The sequence below is a fragment of the Suncus etruscus genome, chromosome X (assembly GCF_024139225.1).
Source record: "Suncus etruscus isolate mSunEtr1 chromosome X, mSunEtr1.pri.cur, whole genome shotgun sequence".
Lineage (NCBI taxonomy): Eukaryota > Metazoa > Chordata > Mammalia > Eulipotyphla > Soricidae > Suncus > Suncus etruscus.
In genome coordinates, this window is record NC_064868.1 from 28,688,579 (window position 1) to 28,703,899 (window position 15,321).

A 15,321-nucleotide genomic window follows, 5' to 3' on the forward strand; every position below is an offset into this window, starting at 1 on the left:
GAGCTGAGAACCCTAGTTTAGATGCTACCACGGGCTCCCTGAAAACATGTATTGGCTGCCCAATGCAGGTTCTGCCGGCGTGGGTCTCCAAATATTTTAGACTTTTTCGGAGAATACAGATGGCCTTGGGAATTGTTTCTTTTTTGACTGTTTGTTCTGACCTTGGAAACTCCCTCAGACTGAAGGCATCAGATGAGCTTCAGCTGCTGGCTGATGTTGTAAGCACCCTGACTGCAGTCTTTGGGTTACATGAACGAAAAAATAAAGATGTGGTGAGGTTCTTAGAGACACGTATGGTATCAGAGAATTAGTATAGGACGTAATATGCTTGTCTTGCATGTAACCAACCCCAGTTTGGTCTTTAGTACAGCATATGGTCCCACAAGCACTACCAGTACCTATTCCTTGAGTACACAGCACCTAAGCACAGGATCAGTATTAATATATGAACACTGTTGACTGTGGCCCCAGACTCCCTCCACCAAAAAAAGAAATTTATAGAAAAAGTTGGCTGTTTAAAATAGACCATTTGTGGTTACTGAGATGTGTCTTCACAAATCAAGTTTGGGTTCTCTAAAACCTAGTTTTTAAATTTTTTTTTATTTTTAGACATACAATGTTTCAGGATAAATCCTGAAATTCAATAAATAACTTCAATAAATAACAATGTTTCAGAATAAATCCTGATACGAGTGCAAACCTTCTTCTCCAATATTCCCAAAGGCTATCCCATACCACCATCTCCTCCCCAGCCTACTATCATAACAAGCACCTATTTATCCTTTTTGTCTTGTTTTTTTTTTGGGGGGGTGCACTATCAGTGCTGCTCAGGAGTTACTTCTGGCTGTTCACTCAGAAATCACTCCTGGTGGGAATAGGGGACCATATGGGATACCAGGGATCGAAACCCAGGTCAGGTACATAAAAAGCAAACAAACCAACCTCTGGCCTGCTGTTCTATATCACTCCAATTTCATAGCAAGCACCTTTTTAAGTTTTGGTTGTTAAAGTTTGATTCTCATGATTTCATTGTAGTTGAGACTCTGGCTTGGATATTTAGGTCTGACCTCTCTTAAGACCACCAATGCACCTGAGACCCCTTAGCCACTCCCGTCTCCTGTTATTTCATATGTGTTTTTCTCCTCCACCATTCAATTTCTTTCCTTTTCCTCACTGGGGTCTATGGTGTCCTCAACAACCCCTATTTAAGCCATTGCATTTCTTCATGCAGTTATTCTAAATACCACATATAGGTGATATCATCTTGTATGTACCCTTCTCAGGCTTAATTCATTTAACATGATATGTTCCAGTTTCATCCATATTATAATGAATTTTTGATGGCATCATTCCTTAGAGCTATGTAGTATTCCATTGTGTATATGTACCATATCTACATGATCCATTAGTCTGCTATTGACAACCTAGGTAGATTCAAACTCTTAGCTATTATACTGAATGCTGCAATGAATAGCAGTGTACATGCATTTTTTTTTGGATGAGTGTTTTTCTATTCTGCAAAATCAGGACTTTAAGGTTATATGGCAGATCAATTATTAGTTTACTGAGAACCCTTCATTCCATATTGTTTTCCATAGGAATTGTACCAGCCAGCATTCTCACCAGCAGTGGATAAGTTCTCCTTTTTTACCACAACTCCAACAACACAAATTATTCCCAATATTTTTGATATGTGCTGTCCTCACTGGTATAAGATGATATTTTATTGTTGTCTTGATTTGGATTTCCCTAATGTTAAGTGTTGTGAACATATTTTCATGTGCCTATTGGCCATCTGGTCTTCATCAGAGAGGTTTCTAGTGATTTATTTTCCCCATTTTTAATGCCGTATTTAGATTTTTGTGGGGCTAACATTTTTAGTACATTGTGTATCCTAGATATCAACCCTTTATCTGATGTGTTGAGTGAAAATATTTTCTCCCACTAAATAAGCTATCTTTTAGTTTTAGCCCATATTTCTTTTGCCATACAGAAACTTTTTAGTTTGATGTAGTCCCATGTATTCAGATTTAATTCTATAGCCCTTGCCATTGGCATCCTATTATTGAAGAATCCTTTAAGGTCTAGGTCTTGAAGTATTCTGCCTATGTAAATCTTAGTTCTTAAACAGTGGATCCCAACCCCTTCAATGTGAAGGTTATAATAAATATATTTCAATAAATTAAAAAATAATTCATTAACATTTTGTTAATGAATAAAGCATTTTATTTATATATATTGCTTATTCTTATATACTCAGGGTTGAAAAAGATTGATCTGGTGAAAAGGGGTTGAGTATTGAAAAACACGTAAGCAGCACTGCCTTAGAGAACCTAAATGAGATCTATATTGTACTTTGCTCTTATCCTGCCGTATGGGGTCCTACTGGTAACAATTCTATAAGGATGCTTTGGCCAAAGGAGTGAGTGGATTGTACAGACAAGATAATGTAGCAAGTGAGATTGCAATACTTAGTATGGCCTGCTTGCAAGGTTGGCCCTCAGCTAATATTTCGACTAAAGTCTTGGAGACTGTTCCCACTATTCTCTAACTTCTAAAGGGGCTTTGCCACACCTAGACTGTGTGCTGTGTGTGGGTTTATGGTGTATGCTTTCTTTCTTTCTCTAGGTTGGGAATTTGGGCATCTGCTAAGTGGAGGATACCTATGTGACTTGCCCTCTGTAAAATGAGTGAACTGAGTCGCAATGGAATCCTTGGGCAGACATCTAGCCCAATGTTGCTACATTTTCACTGTGTTGGGAAGACTGTTTCCTGTGACATGGCAAGAAGGAGAGAGCAGAAGCCTTTGCATGAATCCCTCTAGAGCAGGACTGTAGCTTTCTCCTGCTCTCACTATATCACTGTGGTAACTTTTGGATTGTTGTTGTGTTTGGACCACACTCAGTGGTGCTCAGTGGTTATTCCTGGCTCTGTGCTCCTGGCTCTGTGCTCAGAATAACTTTTGGAGGTGTTTGGGGGATCATATGGTGTGCCAGGGATTGAACCCAGGTTTACTGAATGCAAGAAAACACCCTACCAACTGTACTATCACTATGGACTGCCATTGTGGTAACTTTTAACCCAGAAGCCAACTATACATTCAGTCGAATTCTTACCATCTGGCAATCCTCGGAATAAAGTGTTGACCTTACCCCCATCCCACTCAACAGTGCTGAATGGATATCTCAGCTATTTTCTTATCCTAATCTTTGTACATTATCTTGAAATTTCTCTTTTGCCAGTCCTCCTTTGAAATTAAGGCAGGTATTAGACTTGCCATTACAGTTTGTATTTAATGTGTTGATAAAGAAGCACATTTATCATGCCACATTGGCATCTCATGTGTTTTGCTTTCATGTTATTGCTTTTGTTATTTCAAGCACTTACTTGTGGCATTAATCCTGAGATTCTCGTTGGTGTACCTATCTGAGACCCATAAGGAATCACCCAGTTGTCAAAGGGGCCTATACAAAAGGAAGTTATAGCTATTTAAAATTAGCTGGATAAATGATACAAAGGGTAAGGTGCTTGCCTTACATGTGGCTAACTTGGGCTCAATCACTGCCACCCAAGTCCAAAAAGAAGTGATCCCTGAGCACAGAGCCAGGGTTAAGCCTTGAGCACTGCCAGCTGTGGCCTTAAAACAAAACTCTGCTCTTAGACTGGACTAGATTACACTAGACTAGATTATTAACCACTAATTACTAATTATTATTTTATAAGTGAATGGACATGTGATGTTCTAAATTCATTTAGGACTAGAAAAAATATATTCAAAGGGGAAGCAGGAGTCAATAACAAATATAACCATATGATTTCAGGCCATTCTTCTTCAGTATGACATAATATTATATATATATAATAAAAGCTGAGTTTGAATTCAAACTTTTTCATGACGTTGAGCTTTCTGAGAATGCAGATAGTTATCTTCGGCCACCTCCAGCATGCCATAATAGCAAGGAACACGATGGAAGAACTTACTTTTTTTCTATAGTGGCTTGATGTTTACTGTTCTTATAAAATCTTAGGTAAATATTAACAAAGCATTTATCAAGTCAATTTAGTGAATAACACAAATCACATTTTATTATAACTTAGTATTACAAATTTGATTTTAGCAAGTTCACGAGAATCACCAAAGAGGAAAATAGCTTATTTCAGGACCCTATTTCCATTAGGGATCTAGAGAGGTGTTATCTGTTAGTAAATGTTTTCCTTAATACAATGAAACAGTACAGGGCAGCAGGTTGTCTCACTGTCACTAGAGCTTCTTTATGAAATACAAAAATACTATATGAGTTAAAATATAATAAGAAAGTTTATTTTACTCTACGCTCTTCTACACAAAGAACTATTAATTTTCTGCATGATGAACTACATTTGTTTGGCCCCCACGCCTTCCGACATTCATAATGTGGCACAGAGCATTTCTAGTATCATATCATCCATGCTGACTGCACCAATGATAGGCCTGAGGAACAGTTCAGCAATGACATCAGAACTGATGAACCTCAGTAGGAAAAGGGTGCTGTTCAATTCGGCGAATCTGGGATGGTGCTCCCCGTACGTCATCTTGACATGCTCATTGAGGATCTGCTGAGTTCCCCACTGAAGTCCCTGGATATATTTCATGCATCTCAAGCCAGGCAGGTCTGGGGAAAAAGTGGGAGGAGAAATTTTTTGTTATAAACAGTGCATTCACAAATTTTTCAAATCGATACACTTTTGCCCCTTAATTTGAAAGAGGGCTCAAGCTTTCTGACCCAATGGGCTTTCTAGAGGAAAAAGAAAGACAAAAATGTTCTGTTTTCAGAAGCCATGTTTCCAAAAGTGCCAGTTAGTAGAATTATTTTTATATTCAATAGATGCTTTGTTTGTGTCCTCACTTTTAAAAACTGCTGTGTCTAAGCCAATACATAATATTTATTTGAGCATTACAGCAGGAGTACTCAAACTATGGCCCTTGGGCCATGTGCGGCCTACTAAGGACTTTTTCTGGCCCTCAAGGTGTTTTTGCCTCTGCTGCCTGTTCTATTCTCATCCTGGGCCCATAGTGCACAAGAGTGGAATGTGACTGCACTCTCCAATTCCCCTCCATCTCTGTGTCTCTAGGCTCCTCCTCTCAGTGTCAGGTAGGGAGCCTTAAACTATGCCAGGGCCCACTATTGTTCATAGTTTTTTTAAACTATAGTCTTCTCCTTCAGTGGGCTGAGGGACAGTGAACTGGCCCTTGTTTAAAAAGTTTGAGGGCCCCTGCATTAGAGGATAATGCAGGTAAATGAATCATTGCTTCAGTTCACCACCTGGGCAAATAAGAAATTAATATTATCCAATTAATCAAAAAGTGGGTATTTTGGGGCTGGAGAGAAAGCATAGAAGTAGGTTGTTTTTATTATGCAGAAAAAATTAAGTGCATGTAAGGTTCATGAAGATAGTTAGTTGTAAGAAGAGTTTGCTTTCAAAAATCCTTTGCCCCTCTCTGGCATTATTATTACCATAAAGTTATTGAACTTATATTTAAATAATGATCAGGTTAATTTTCTGTTGAAATAATATTAGTCCTGGCTGCAATTTTTCTTCCTCTTAATTAGAAATTCAAAAACGTATTTTTAAAGAATAATAAAAATCATCACAGAACAGAAATAAGTGTCTTTGAAAAACTAGCATTGTGGGCCAAAGAGCTATAAAAGGGGTTGATGTGCTTGCCTATACTGTATGCTGCTGACATCAGTTCAACCCCAAACACCAAAGGAGTGACCCTGAACACCAAAGGGTATGTGCTCCTCAAGTAATGGCAACAGGCAAGTCCTTCATCTTACAGACACATATGAAATGTGATCAAATGTAAACAAAATAAACACCTACAATTTATACTTCAATTTGGATTACCCTAGCCCCCAGAATTACCATCGCCTAAAAGGCATCTAAGGTGTAAGACCCAATTCCATTGTATGTAAATTCCACAGATAATGGGAAATAGAGGCATGCATTAAACTCAGTAAGAAATTTCAAGCTCCTCCACGTCTCAATTCACAGCTTGTTAAACCTTTGTCTTGTGAACTTCATATCATTTTCTCTGCTTTCATACCTTCTTTTTCATCTCCATCCCATGTACCATTTTTCAGAAAACGACGACTTGCCATCAAAGTAAAGTCAGGAACGAAAAAGCACAGAGAATTCCACAGTTTAAAAAATCGTGTAAAATGAAATATTAGGGGACAGAAAAGGATAAAAGAGGTGGGGAAAGTCAGATGTTAACAAGCATTTCTTTCCCCACAGATAAAATGTATGTATATTTCAAACATACTCTGTTTACCTGGCTAAATTCATATTGAAAGGATTTGGTGAAAGTAAACACAAATAAAAAAGTTGTGATTGTGTGTGTGTGTGTGTGTGTGTGTGTGTGTGTGTGTAAGCATGGTGTGTTTTGCATAATAGCAGAAGAGAAAGTAGTGAAATTTCTAGAAGTTGGGACCTGGCCCAACTTTAACAAATCTCACTAATAGAACAGGGGCAATATAGCTGATATTTGATAACCTATTTTTGTTTGTTGGAGTTTTTTGAGAGGGGGCATACCTGGCAATGCTCAGGAGACCTTATGTTATGCAGGAAATTGAAGTTAGGGTGGCTTCATTGGAAGGCAAGAGCCCTGCCCACTGTACTATCTCAGACCCCAAATAAACTTTAAAACTAATGAGTAAACCACGTGCTTCAATTGATCATAATAATCACCTGGAATCACTGATTCTGAATGAATATTTACAGACCTAGTACCAGAACATCTAGAGGTAGGACCTGAGAAAATCATAAAGACGCCTCCACCTTGCTTCTTAAGCAAAGAAGATCAATTTGAAAATCAATGATAGAAGCAAAAGGTAATTTACAAGGACCACAGGGCAGTGCTGAGGTCTCTTGGGAGTGATAAATGAATACAGAAAGAATTGGAATCCGACTAAATGGCCATTTAAAAATGCGAAGAAAGAGGCAGAGAGATAAAGCTGTTGACCCAATAAAAGGGTGGGTGTCTGTGTGTGTGGGGGGGGGGTGCATTTAAAAAATCGTAAGTCAAACTGCTAAGAAATTTCTTATCTAATTGGGGACCCCTTTGGAAAGTTTCTGAAGATGCCTCAAGTAGGACATGCACAGAGGAAGTACTACGGGATGTTCTGGAAGAAGTGCTAGGATTTGGTTATACTGGGGTGGGGTCAAGTGAAAGCACCACGTGGGCCCGGAGAGATAGCACAGCGGCGTTTGCCTTGCAAGCAGCCAATCCAGGACCAAAGGTGGTTGGTTTGAATCCCTGTGTCCCATATGGTCCCCTGTGCCTGCCAGGAGCTATTTCTAAGCAGACAGCCAGGAGTAACCCCTGAGCACGGCTGGGTGTGGCCCAACCCCCCCCCCCAAAGTGAAAGCACCGCTTATCAAACAATGACAGGGTGGAGCAAACAATGCTATGGACCCAGGACTGTGCTCTGTGGCTCACTGTCAACTTATTTTGAAGTAAGGTCAGTTGGATCATAAATAAACCATTCAGAGGCTGTCCCGAGAAGCACTAAAACAGTGTCCTGTCTGACAATATCCTCAGGGTTGATCTGTCTGGATTCCCTGCAAGAATTTTTTTTCTTGCCAGCCTTAATAGGTTTCCTCCTACCAAAATGTTTTGGTCACTTTCACACATGGGTTTCAGAAAGCAAATGTGCGGAATGTGCAGTGAACGCAAACCTGTATGGCCAAATAGCTTTACAAACTACATTTTAAAGACTAGAGTGAAGAGAATATATAGCCATAGTTCTTGATAGTCCAAATCTTTCTGTACTCACAGAATGATGTGCGGAGAACTAAGTACAAAGCTCCAAACACCCCCCAGCTCCACCCCACACCCCCTACCTAGCTTGCTCGAGTAGCTTCCCATACTGTCCTGTGATTAGTGGTTTCTGGCGGCTCCCCCAGTCCTACGGAATGAATGGCGATTATTTCTTTGTAGCCTGACACTACTCCACCCCTGAAAACTTTTTTGAGGGGGAGGGGGAACACCCGGTGACGCTCAGGGGTTACTCCTGGCTCTGTGCTCAGAAATCGCCCCTGGCTTGGGGGACCATATGGGACGCCGGGGTGGGGGGATTGAACTGCGGTCCATCCTAGGTTAGTGTGTGCAAGGCAAATGCCCTACTGCTTGCGCCACCGCTCAGGCCCCTCCCCCCCCGAAAACTTTTAATACCTGCGCCAATGGGTAGCTCAAACACTGCTTTTCTGAGTAGAGCAAAACCCGAGCAGGTGAGGGTGGGGGTGGGGGGCCCTTACCCGGGTTAAAGAGCACGATGCCCTTCAGATAAGCGTACTCCTTGGTATTGATCTCCAGGCTCCAGCACTTGGCGAGAAAACCTTTGAGAGTTTGCACTTCGGTGGCGGCCGCCGTGGGAAAGTGCTTCGCGTAGGGCTGGAACTCCAACTCTTCTCCGGCGGTCTCCCGCCGCCTGGCGGTGAGCATTTTTTGCGGGCGGCTGCACTCGGAAGTCTCCACGGTTTCCAAGTTGAGGTGGTCTTGAGCCAGCTCCAGCATGAGCAGAGACGCCCAGCAGCTGCTGACCAGCAGCAGTTGCTGGTCCAGAGGCAGCACTTGGAAGCAGGGCAAATACTTGACGAAGCGGATGGTCTTCAACAAGCCGGCGGAGGCGGCCTCGCCGACCACCTGTGGACTCTGGAGGGTCACCCGGCGTGGCGCGCCACAGGCGGGGTCCCAGCAGCACCTGCCCGCTTGCTCCGCCAGAGCCATGGGCACGGCCTGGGCTGCCAGGGGCAAGCGGTAGGGGATGCCGCCCTGCTGGGAGTGATCTTGACCGCAGAAGTAGCAGGGGTACTGGAGGGGCCCGATGGGCGCGCCGGGCTCCTGGAATTCGCCTCTCTGCTGGTGCGCCCAGTAGGAGCGGTTCCAATACGCGCTCGCCAGCTGCGCCGGGGGCGCTTCGGGAAGCACGTGCGTTTGCGGGGAACTCGTGAGCAAGCGGTAGAGGATGCTACTCTGCCGGGGGTGCCCTTCCCCGCAATAGCAGCAGCGGTACACCAGCCCCGCGGACCGGCCGGCCGGCCAATCCCCGCCACTCACCGGGGACAGCGCGCGAGCGCCGCAGTAGCAGCCCCAGCAAGGGCTCTCGCCCCGTGCGCCCGGCATCTCCGTCGCGGCTTGCACTTGCTTGGCTTTGGTGAGCATGTTGTAGAGGATGCTGCCCCGGCGCGGGTGTTTTTCTCCGCAAAAGCAGCAGCGGTACAGGAGCGTTGCTGCCCGCACACACCCCCGCAGCCTCTCTGTGCCCGCCGGGGGCTCGGCGCTGCCGCAAGCGCAGCCCCAGCAAGTGGTGCCCGGCTGCGCTTCGGGCGCCTCGCGGGCCGCTTGCTTTTGCTTGGCGCTCAGCAGCATGTTGTAGAGGATGCTGCCCTGCTGGTCCTCGCCCTCCATGGCCCGGGTCCCTGCCGCCGGGCTCTGGCCAGCCGTTGCCGCCTGGGATCTATTTATACGGAGCGCGCACGCACGCGCATGGGGCGTCTCCTCCCGGGCAAGGGCGCAAAGGGGGCGCGGCGCTGAGCTCCGGTGTGCTTGGCCTTGACTTCTCTGGTGCTTCGCCAGCACCGGGGCTGCTCCCAAGACCCTGGGAAATCCTTCCTGGCCAGGCACTTCGCATCACATGGCCAGGGGAGAGCCGGCACCAGGAGCGAGGATTTGGCACACATGTCCAACTCTTCTATAGATCCCCGCCCCCCCCCCCCAATGGCTTCTTCTTTTGGAAAGGGCAGGGTTCCTAAAGCAGGGGAGCAATCTTGGAAAACTTTCCGTAAAAGTTGGATGACTTGTTTTCTCTTTTTGTGATGTGTGCCAATCTCAGTGGCGTGAGGTGGTACCTCATAGTAGTTTTGATGTGCATCTCCCTGACGATTAGTGATGTTGAGCATCTTTTCATGTGCCTTTTGGCCATTTGCCTTTCTTCTTTTTCAAAGTGTCTGTTCATTTCTTCTCCCCATTTTTTGATGGGGTTAGTTTTTTTTTTCTTGTATAGTTCTGTCAGTACCTTGTAAATTTGGATATTAGTCCTTTATCTGATGAGTATTGGGTGAATAATTTCTCCCACTCAGTGGGTGGCCTTTGTATTCTGGGCACTATTTCCTTTAAGATGCAGAAGCTTCTCAGAAACAAGCAGTGCTGGCGGGGATGTGGAGAGAAAGGAACTCTTTCATTGCTGGTGGGAATGCCGTCTAGTACAACCTTTATGGAAAGCGATATGAAGATTCCTTCACAAACTGGAAATTGAGCTTCCATACGATCCAGCTATACCACTCCTAGGAATATACCCGAGGAACACAAAAATACAATACAACAATCCCTTCCTTACACCTATATTCATTGCAGCGCTATTTACAATAGCCAGACTCCAGAAACAACCAAGATGCTCTTCAACAGATGAGTGGCTAAAGAAACTGTGATACATATACACAATGGAATACTATGCAGCCTTCAGGAGAGATGGAGTCATGAAATTTTCCTATACATGGATGTACATGGAATCTATTATGCTGAGTGAAGTAAGTCAGAGGGAGAGAGAAAGACACAGAATGGTTTCACTCATCTATGGGCTTTAAGAAAAATGAAAGACATTTTAACAGTATCTCAGAGACAAGAGAGATGAGGGCTGGTAGGTGCAGCTCATGACATGAAGCTCATCACATGTAGTGGTCCTCAAACTATGGACCGCGGGCCACACATTGTATTTGTATCTGTTTTGTTTCTTCATTGCAAAATAAGATATATGCAGTGTGCATAAGAATTCGTTCATAAGTTTAGTTTTAACTATAGTCAGACCCTCCAATGGTCTGAGGGACAGTGAACTGGCCCCCTGTTTAAAAAGTTTGAGGACCCCTTAATGAGTGCAGTTGGAGAGATGACTACCCTGAAAATTATCATAACAATGTGAATGAATGAGGGAAGTAGAAAGCCTGTCTGGAGTAGAGGTGTGGGGGTGGGGTGGGGAGGAGGGAGATCTGGGAAATTGGTGGTGGGAATGTTGCACAGGTGAATGGGGGGTGTTCTTTACATGACTGTAATCATACAACTATAATCATGTTTGTAATCACGGTGTTTAAATAAAGATAATTATTAAAAAAAAGTTGGATGACTTGGAGTCAGGGAGATTGGCTGAAAGGGCTCGAGTGTCTGCATTGCCTATGAGAACCCTAGAATAAAGCTGCGATACTATATGGTTCCCCAAGACTCCGAGTTGTAAACCCCCCAAAATTGAAATATATTTTTCTCCTGGTTTGGAAGATTTTGTGTGATAGAGGAGGGACGGGGAGGGAAGACGTGAGCGAAGACAGTAGAGCTCAAACAATTTGAGCTTTATATAGGTGTAATTGCCTAAACTCAACCCGAATCAGAACTTCTGACTCGGATGCTGTATTTTTAATGAGGTACCCGGGAAATTCACCTACACCTTAAGCTTTGAAAAGCACTCGTCCAATTTTGCCAACAGAAGCAATTAATTTAATTCAATTATTTTTATGAGTACCCACTGTTTCCTGGAAGCTGTTGGAGAGCTCGGGGCAGCCAATAAATAGAATGTAAAAAGTAGCCGATGTGATATGTCTCATAGTAATAATATATAATGCATTATATAATTATGTAAATTATATAGGTAGTCTGTATAATTGTATTATGCTTTCTATGTAACAATAACTCACATGGGATTATGTTTCTTACCTGCCTGTACATTATATATTTATTAGGCAGATTGTAACATATGCAATGGTGTATATAATTATACAAATTATAAAATATATAATTAAAGTGTAATATGCTCATAATAGATTTAAATCTAGCAATCTACATTATATAATAAAATATAATGTGGGAGTATAATATCATAAAGGGCTAAATATGATAAGGAGCTACATCAAAACTTTGGATTCTTCCAGAGATGGGTAAGAGTGTAATTAACAGTGCTTCTCCCATCCATCCTAAGTGAAAGGGATGCAGGCTTCAGCTCACACTTGCCACAAAGCCTCCATCCTTAAGTTTCATACAAGTATTAAGTTCAGCAGGTCTTCCCACATCACCACCTACACGTAGTATTATTTTTCCAACCAGCTGGGTCTCTCCCAAATCATAATCCTTTAGCCATCAAATTTCACTTTTGAAACATTAAAATGTTAAGCAGGAAAGACTTCTGGAAAAGGGAAAGGTACCACATAACTTAAACCATCTTGTTCTGCCTCACAAATTGAGGGGGAAATATTGGAGGGTACCAAGACCAAACAGTCATATGAACATTGAGTGGAAATAGAAAATGATCAGACTTAAACACCAAATCCAAAGCCAACAACAACAGAATCAATACCCAATCTAAAACAAGCTAGGCACAGAAGGGACCACTTACACTAGCAGCCTGGGTGGCAAAGATGGGGGATATGGGATGCATGCTGGGAACAGGCGTGGAGGGAGAACAACATTGGTGGTGGGAATGCCCCTGATTCAGTGCCACTATCTACTTAAAATATTACTGTGAAAGATTTGTAATCCACTTTGGTCGAAATAAAAATTATTATTTAAAAAAAGAAAAGGGGTCTGGAGAGATAGCTTGGAGGTAAGGCGTTTGCCTTGCATGAAGAAGGTCAGTGGTTCGAATCCCGGCATCCCATATGGTCCCTTGAGCCTGCCAGGAGTGATTTCTGAGCGTAGAGCCAGGAGTAACTCCTGAGCACTGCTGAGTGTGACCCCAAAACCAAAAAAAAGGGGGGGCAAGGTTTGGTTCCTACTCCCTGTTTTTGCTTTTCTGGCTCCTGGAATTATGAACATGTGAGGAAAATCAAGGAGATAATAATTTTGTATTCAACCAGAATTATTTCTTTCTTTGGGCCACAGCTAGCAGTGCTCAGGGGTTACTACCGGCTGTACTTTCAGTGATCACTCCTAGCAAGGCTCAGGGGACTATTTGTGGTACTGGGGATTGAACCTGAGTTGGCCTTGTGCAATACAAATGCCCTACCTGCTGTACAATTGCTCCTGCCCTCAACCGGAAATGTTATTCTACCTGTGAGAGATCTTATAACACAGTAGTTTAATTTCTGGCACAGGCCCCTGGTTGCCTCAGTTTTAATCTAACCCTGACACTTGATACTTCCTGTAGCCTCTAAGAAGTGTATTACTTTCTTATTGTTGTTGCAACATGTCACTTCAAATGTAGTGTTTTAATACAGTAAAAATTTATTCTGTTGCATTTCTAGAGGTCAGATATATGAAATCACTTTTCCGGGGCAAAATCAGGTCAGCATTTGTTTGAAGTTCAAGGGGGAAGTCTAGTTTCTTTCCATTTTCAGATTTCAGAATCTACCTAAATTCTTCGGCTTCTGACCACATTTGGCCACTACTTCTATCTTCTTTTTTACTTTTTTTGGGGTAGGAGGATTTAGGTTATACATGACAGAGCTTAAGGGGTCCATTCCTGATTCTTGGCTATGTACTCAGGAATAACTCCTGGCAGTGCTTGGGGGAACATATGTGATTATAGGGATTAAACTGGTATCAGTCACATGCAAAGCAAGTGTCTGTTCAACCTTCTTCTGAACTTGTAAAGGATATTTGTGATTTTGGGAAAATAATCATAATAAATACCTTTGCTGCATTGGGTCATACCAGGCAGTATTCCAGGGCTTACTCCTGGCTCAGCACTTATTTGTGTCTTGGAGGAACATATGGGGTTCTTAGGATAGAACCCATGTTGGCTTCATTCAAAGCAAGTGCTCTATTCATTGTACTATCTCTCTAGACCAACATAAGAAAACTTTTACTTAAATCACATACTGAGTTCCTTTTACCTTATTCATGAGTTCTGAGGATTATACCAGATAAATCACTGGGTAGAGAGAGGCATTATTCAGTCTTTCAGAAGAAAGCATCTTAAGTTACCAGCATCTCATTTTCTAAGTTTGTAAAACACAGACTATAGTCTCAGATAATCCTTATATATGTTAATTCATGTAAAATGTTTACCTGGTACGTGACAGAAATTAGACATGACACCTATTATTTACCCTTTCTTAATGAGAAAAGAGCTTCTGTAGCATTTCTTAGGAAGCCTGGGACCCTCGCCGATAGTGCTAGGCCAGCCAATCTGTGTTTTAGAATTAAGGCCTTAAATATGGTTCTATACAGGCATTGTGGTGCTAGATCCCTGTGATGATGTCTAAACTGGATGGGTCACCTAGTCCACATCTATGAAGTGTGTTGGAAAAATGTCTTTTTGTGCCTTTTGTGATCATTCAATATTCAAGCTATTCGGGATTTGCTCTTCAAGTCCAGTTCTCCCTTGAACATTTATCTTGCTCGCTTGTCTCTATGTCTCTGCTTTTTTTCCCACCCCATATTACCCCGTGTTATCTCCTGAACACGTTCTTCTTCTTCTTTTCAACTCTCGCATCTCAGTAAGTTTCAATAAAAACTATCTTCACCAAAAACAAAAGGCTTCTATTTTGGGTGTGCTGCTTATTATGCCAGCAATCTTTTTTCCTTAACGAAGCCCCTAACCAACATGATTGTTTTTAAAAGTCTATCCTGTCTACATCTTCAGCTGGCAGTGCTAATTAGACTACACTGTCTTAATTGCTTCTAACACTTATCAGAAATGTGCTATAATTTACTTGATGCATGCTCATGATATTTTCTCAATAGTTCGTTATTTAGGCTTTGCTGCACTCAGAGGTCCTCAGGGCTTAAGTTAGTGCTTGGACTGTATGAGGTGCTGAGATTTTGGAGGTGAGTTGCATGCAATGCAAGCACCTTTCCTCATGTACAATGTCTTCAGCTCCTCCTACAATAGTTTCAAAGTCCCTCATGAACAAGAGATCTATAATTCTAAAATTCTACATTCCAAAGATTAGGACAATATCTGGTATACAAAAGTGTTGAAAATGAAATATCTGACAATAGTAGAGAGGGAAGGCTATAGCTCTCTCAACACAGAGAACAAACAGTTCCACACAAATCGTTGCACTGATTCTCAAGTTGAGATGGAACATCAGAACATTTCAGAGACTCTTTTGATACTTAGAGTACAGAAGACACCGCGTGAAAAATTAACTAGAGAAATTGATTTTGTTGTGTTACTTTTGCAGTGCCAGATCCAACACAGTGACTCAAACACATAGGGCTGTGCTCAGTACTGACTGCCCCACATCCTTGAAACTCAAAATCACTGAGTCAGGGGACATGGTTTTGAATTTGGGCTCTTTCATTCTAATGGTGTGACATTGAAGAAGCCATTGAAGAACATTGAAGAACAC

The 15,321-nt window shown here is 42.5% G+C and overlaps 1 protein-coding gene across 1 annotated transcript; it reads right to left on the bottom strand.

Moving 5' to 3' along the window:
- Positions 1–4,407: 4,407 nt before the first annotated feature.
- Positions 4,408–9,454, bottom strand: NR0B1 (nuclear receptor subfamily 0 group B member 1). Its single transcript, XM_049766755.1, has 2 exons — positions 8,302–9,454; positions 4,408–4,652 (listed from the first exon to the last, which is right to left on the bottom strand). Exons 1-2 carry the CDS (start codon positions 9,452–9,454, stop codon positions 4,408–4,410), a joined length of 1,398 nt encoding a protein of 465 aa, XP_049622712.1.
- Positions 9,455–15,321: the final 5,867 nt, after the last annotated feature.

Excerpts from the sequence above, each read along its gene's own strand:
- NR0B1 (XM_049766755.1), bottom strand. The coding sequence starts at position 9,454 with ATGGAGGGCGAGGACCAGCAGGGCAGCATCCTCTACAACATGCTGCTG. Across the intron at positions 4,653-8,301 it reads CATCGTGCTCTTTAACCCGG|ACCTGCCTGGCTTGAGATGC; the intron begins GTAAGGGCCCCC and ends CTTTTTCCCCAG.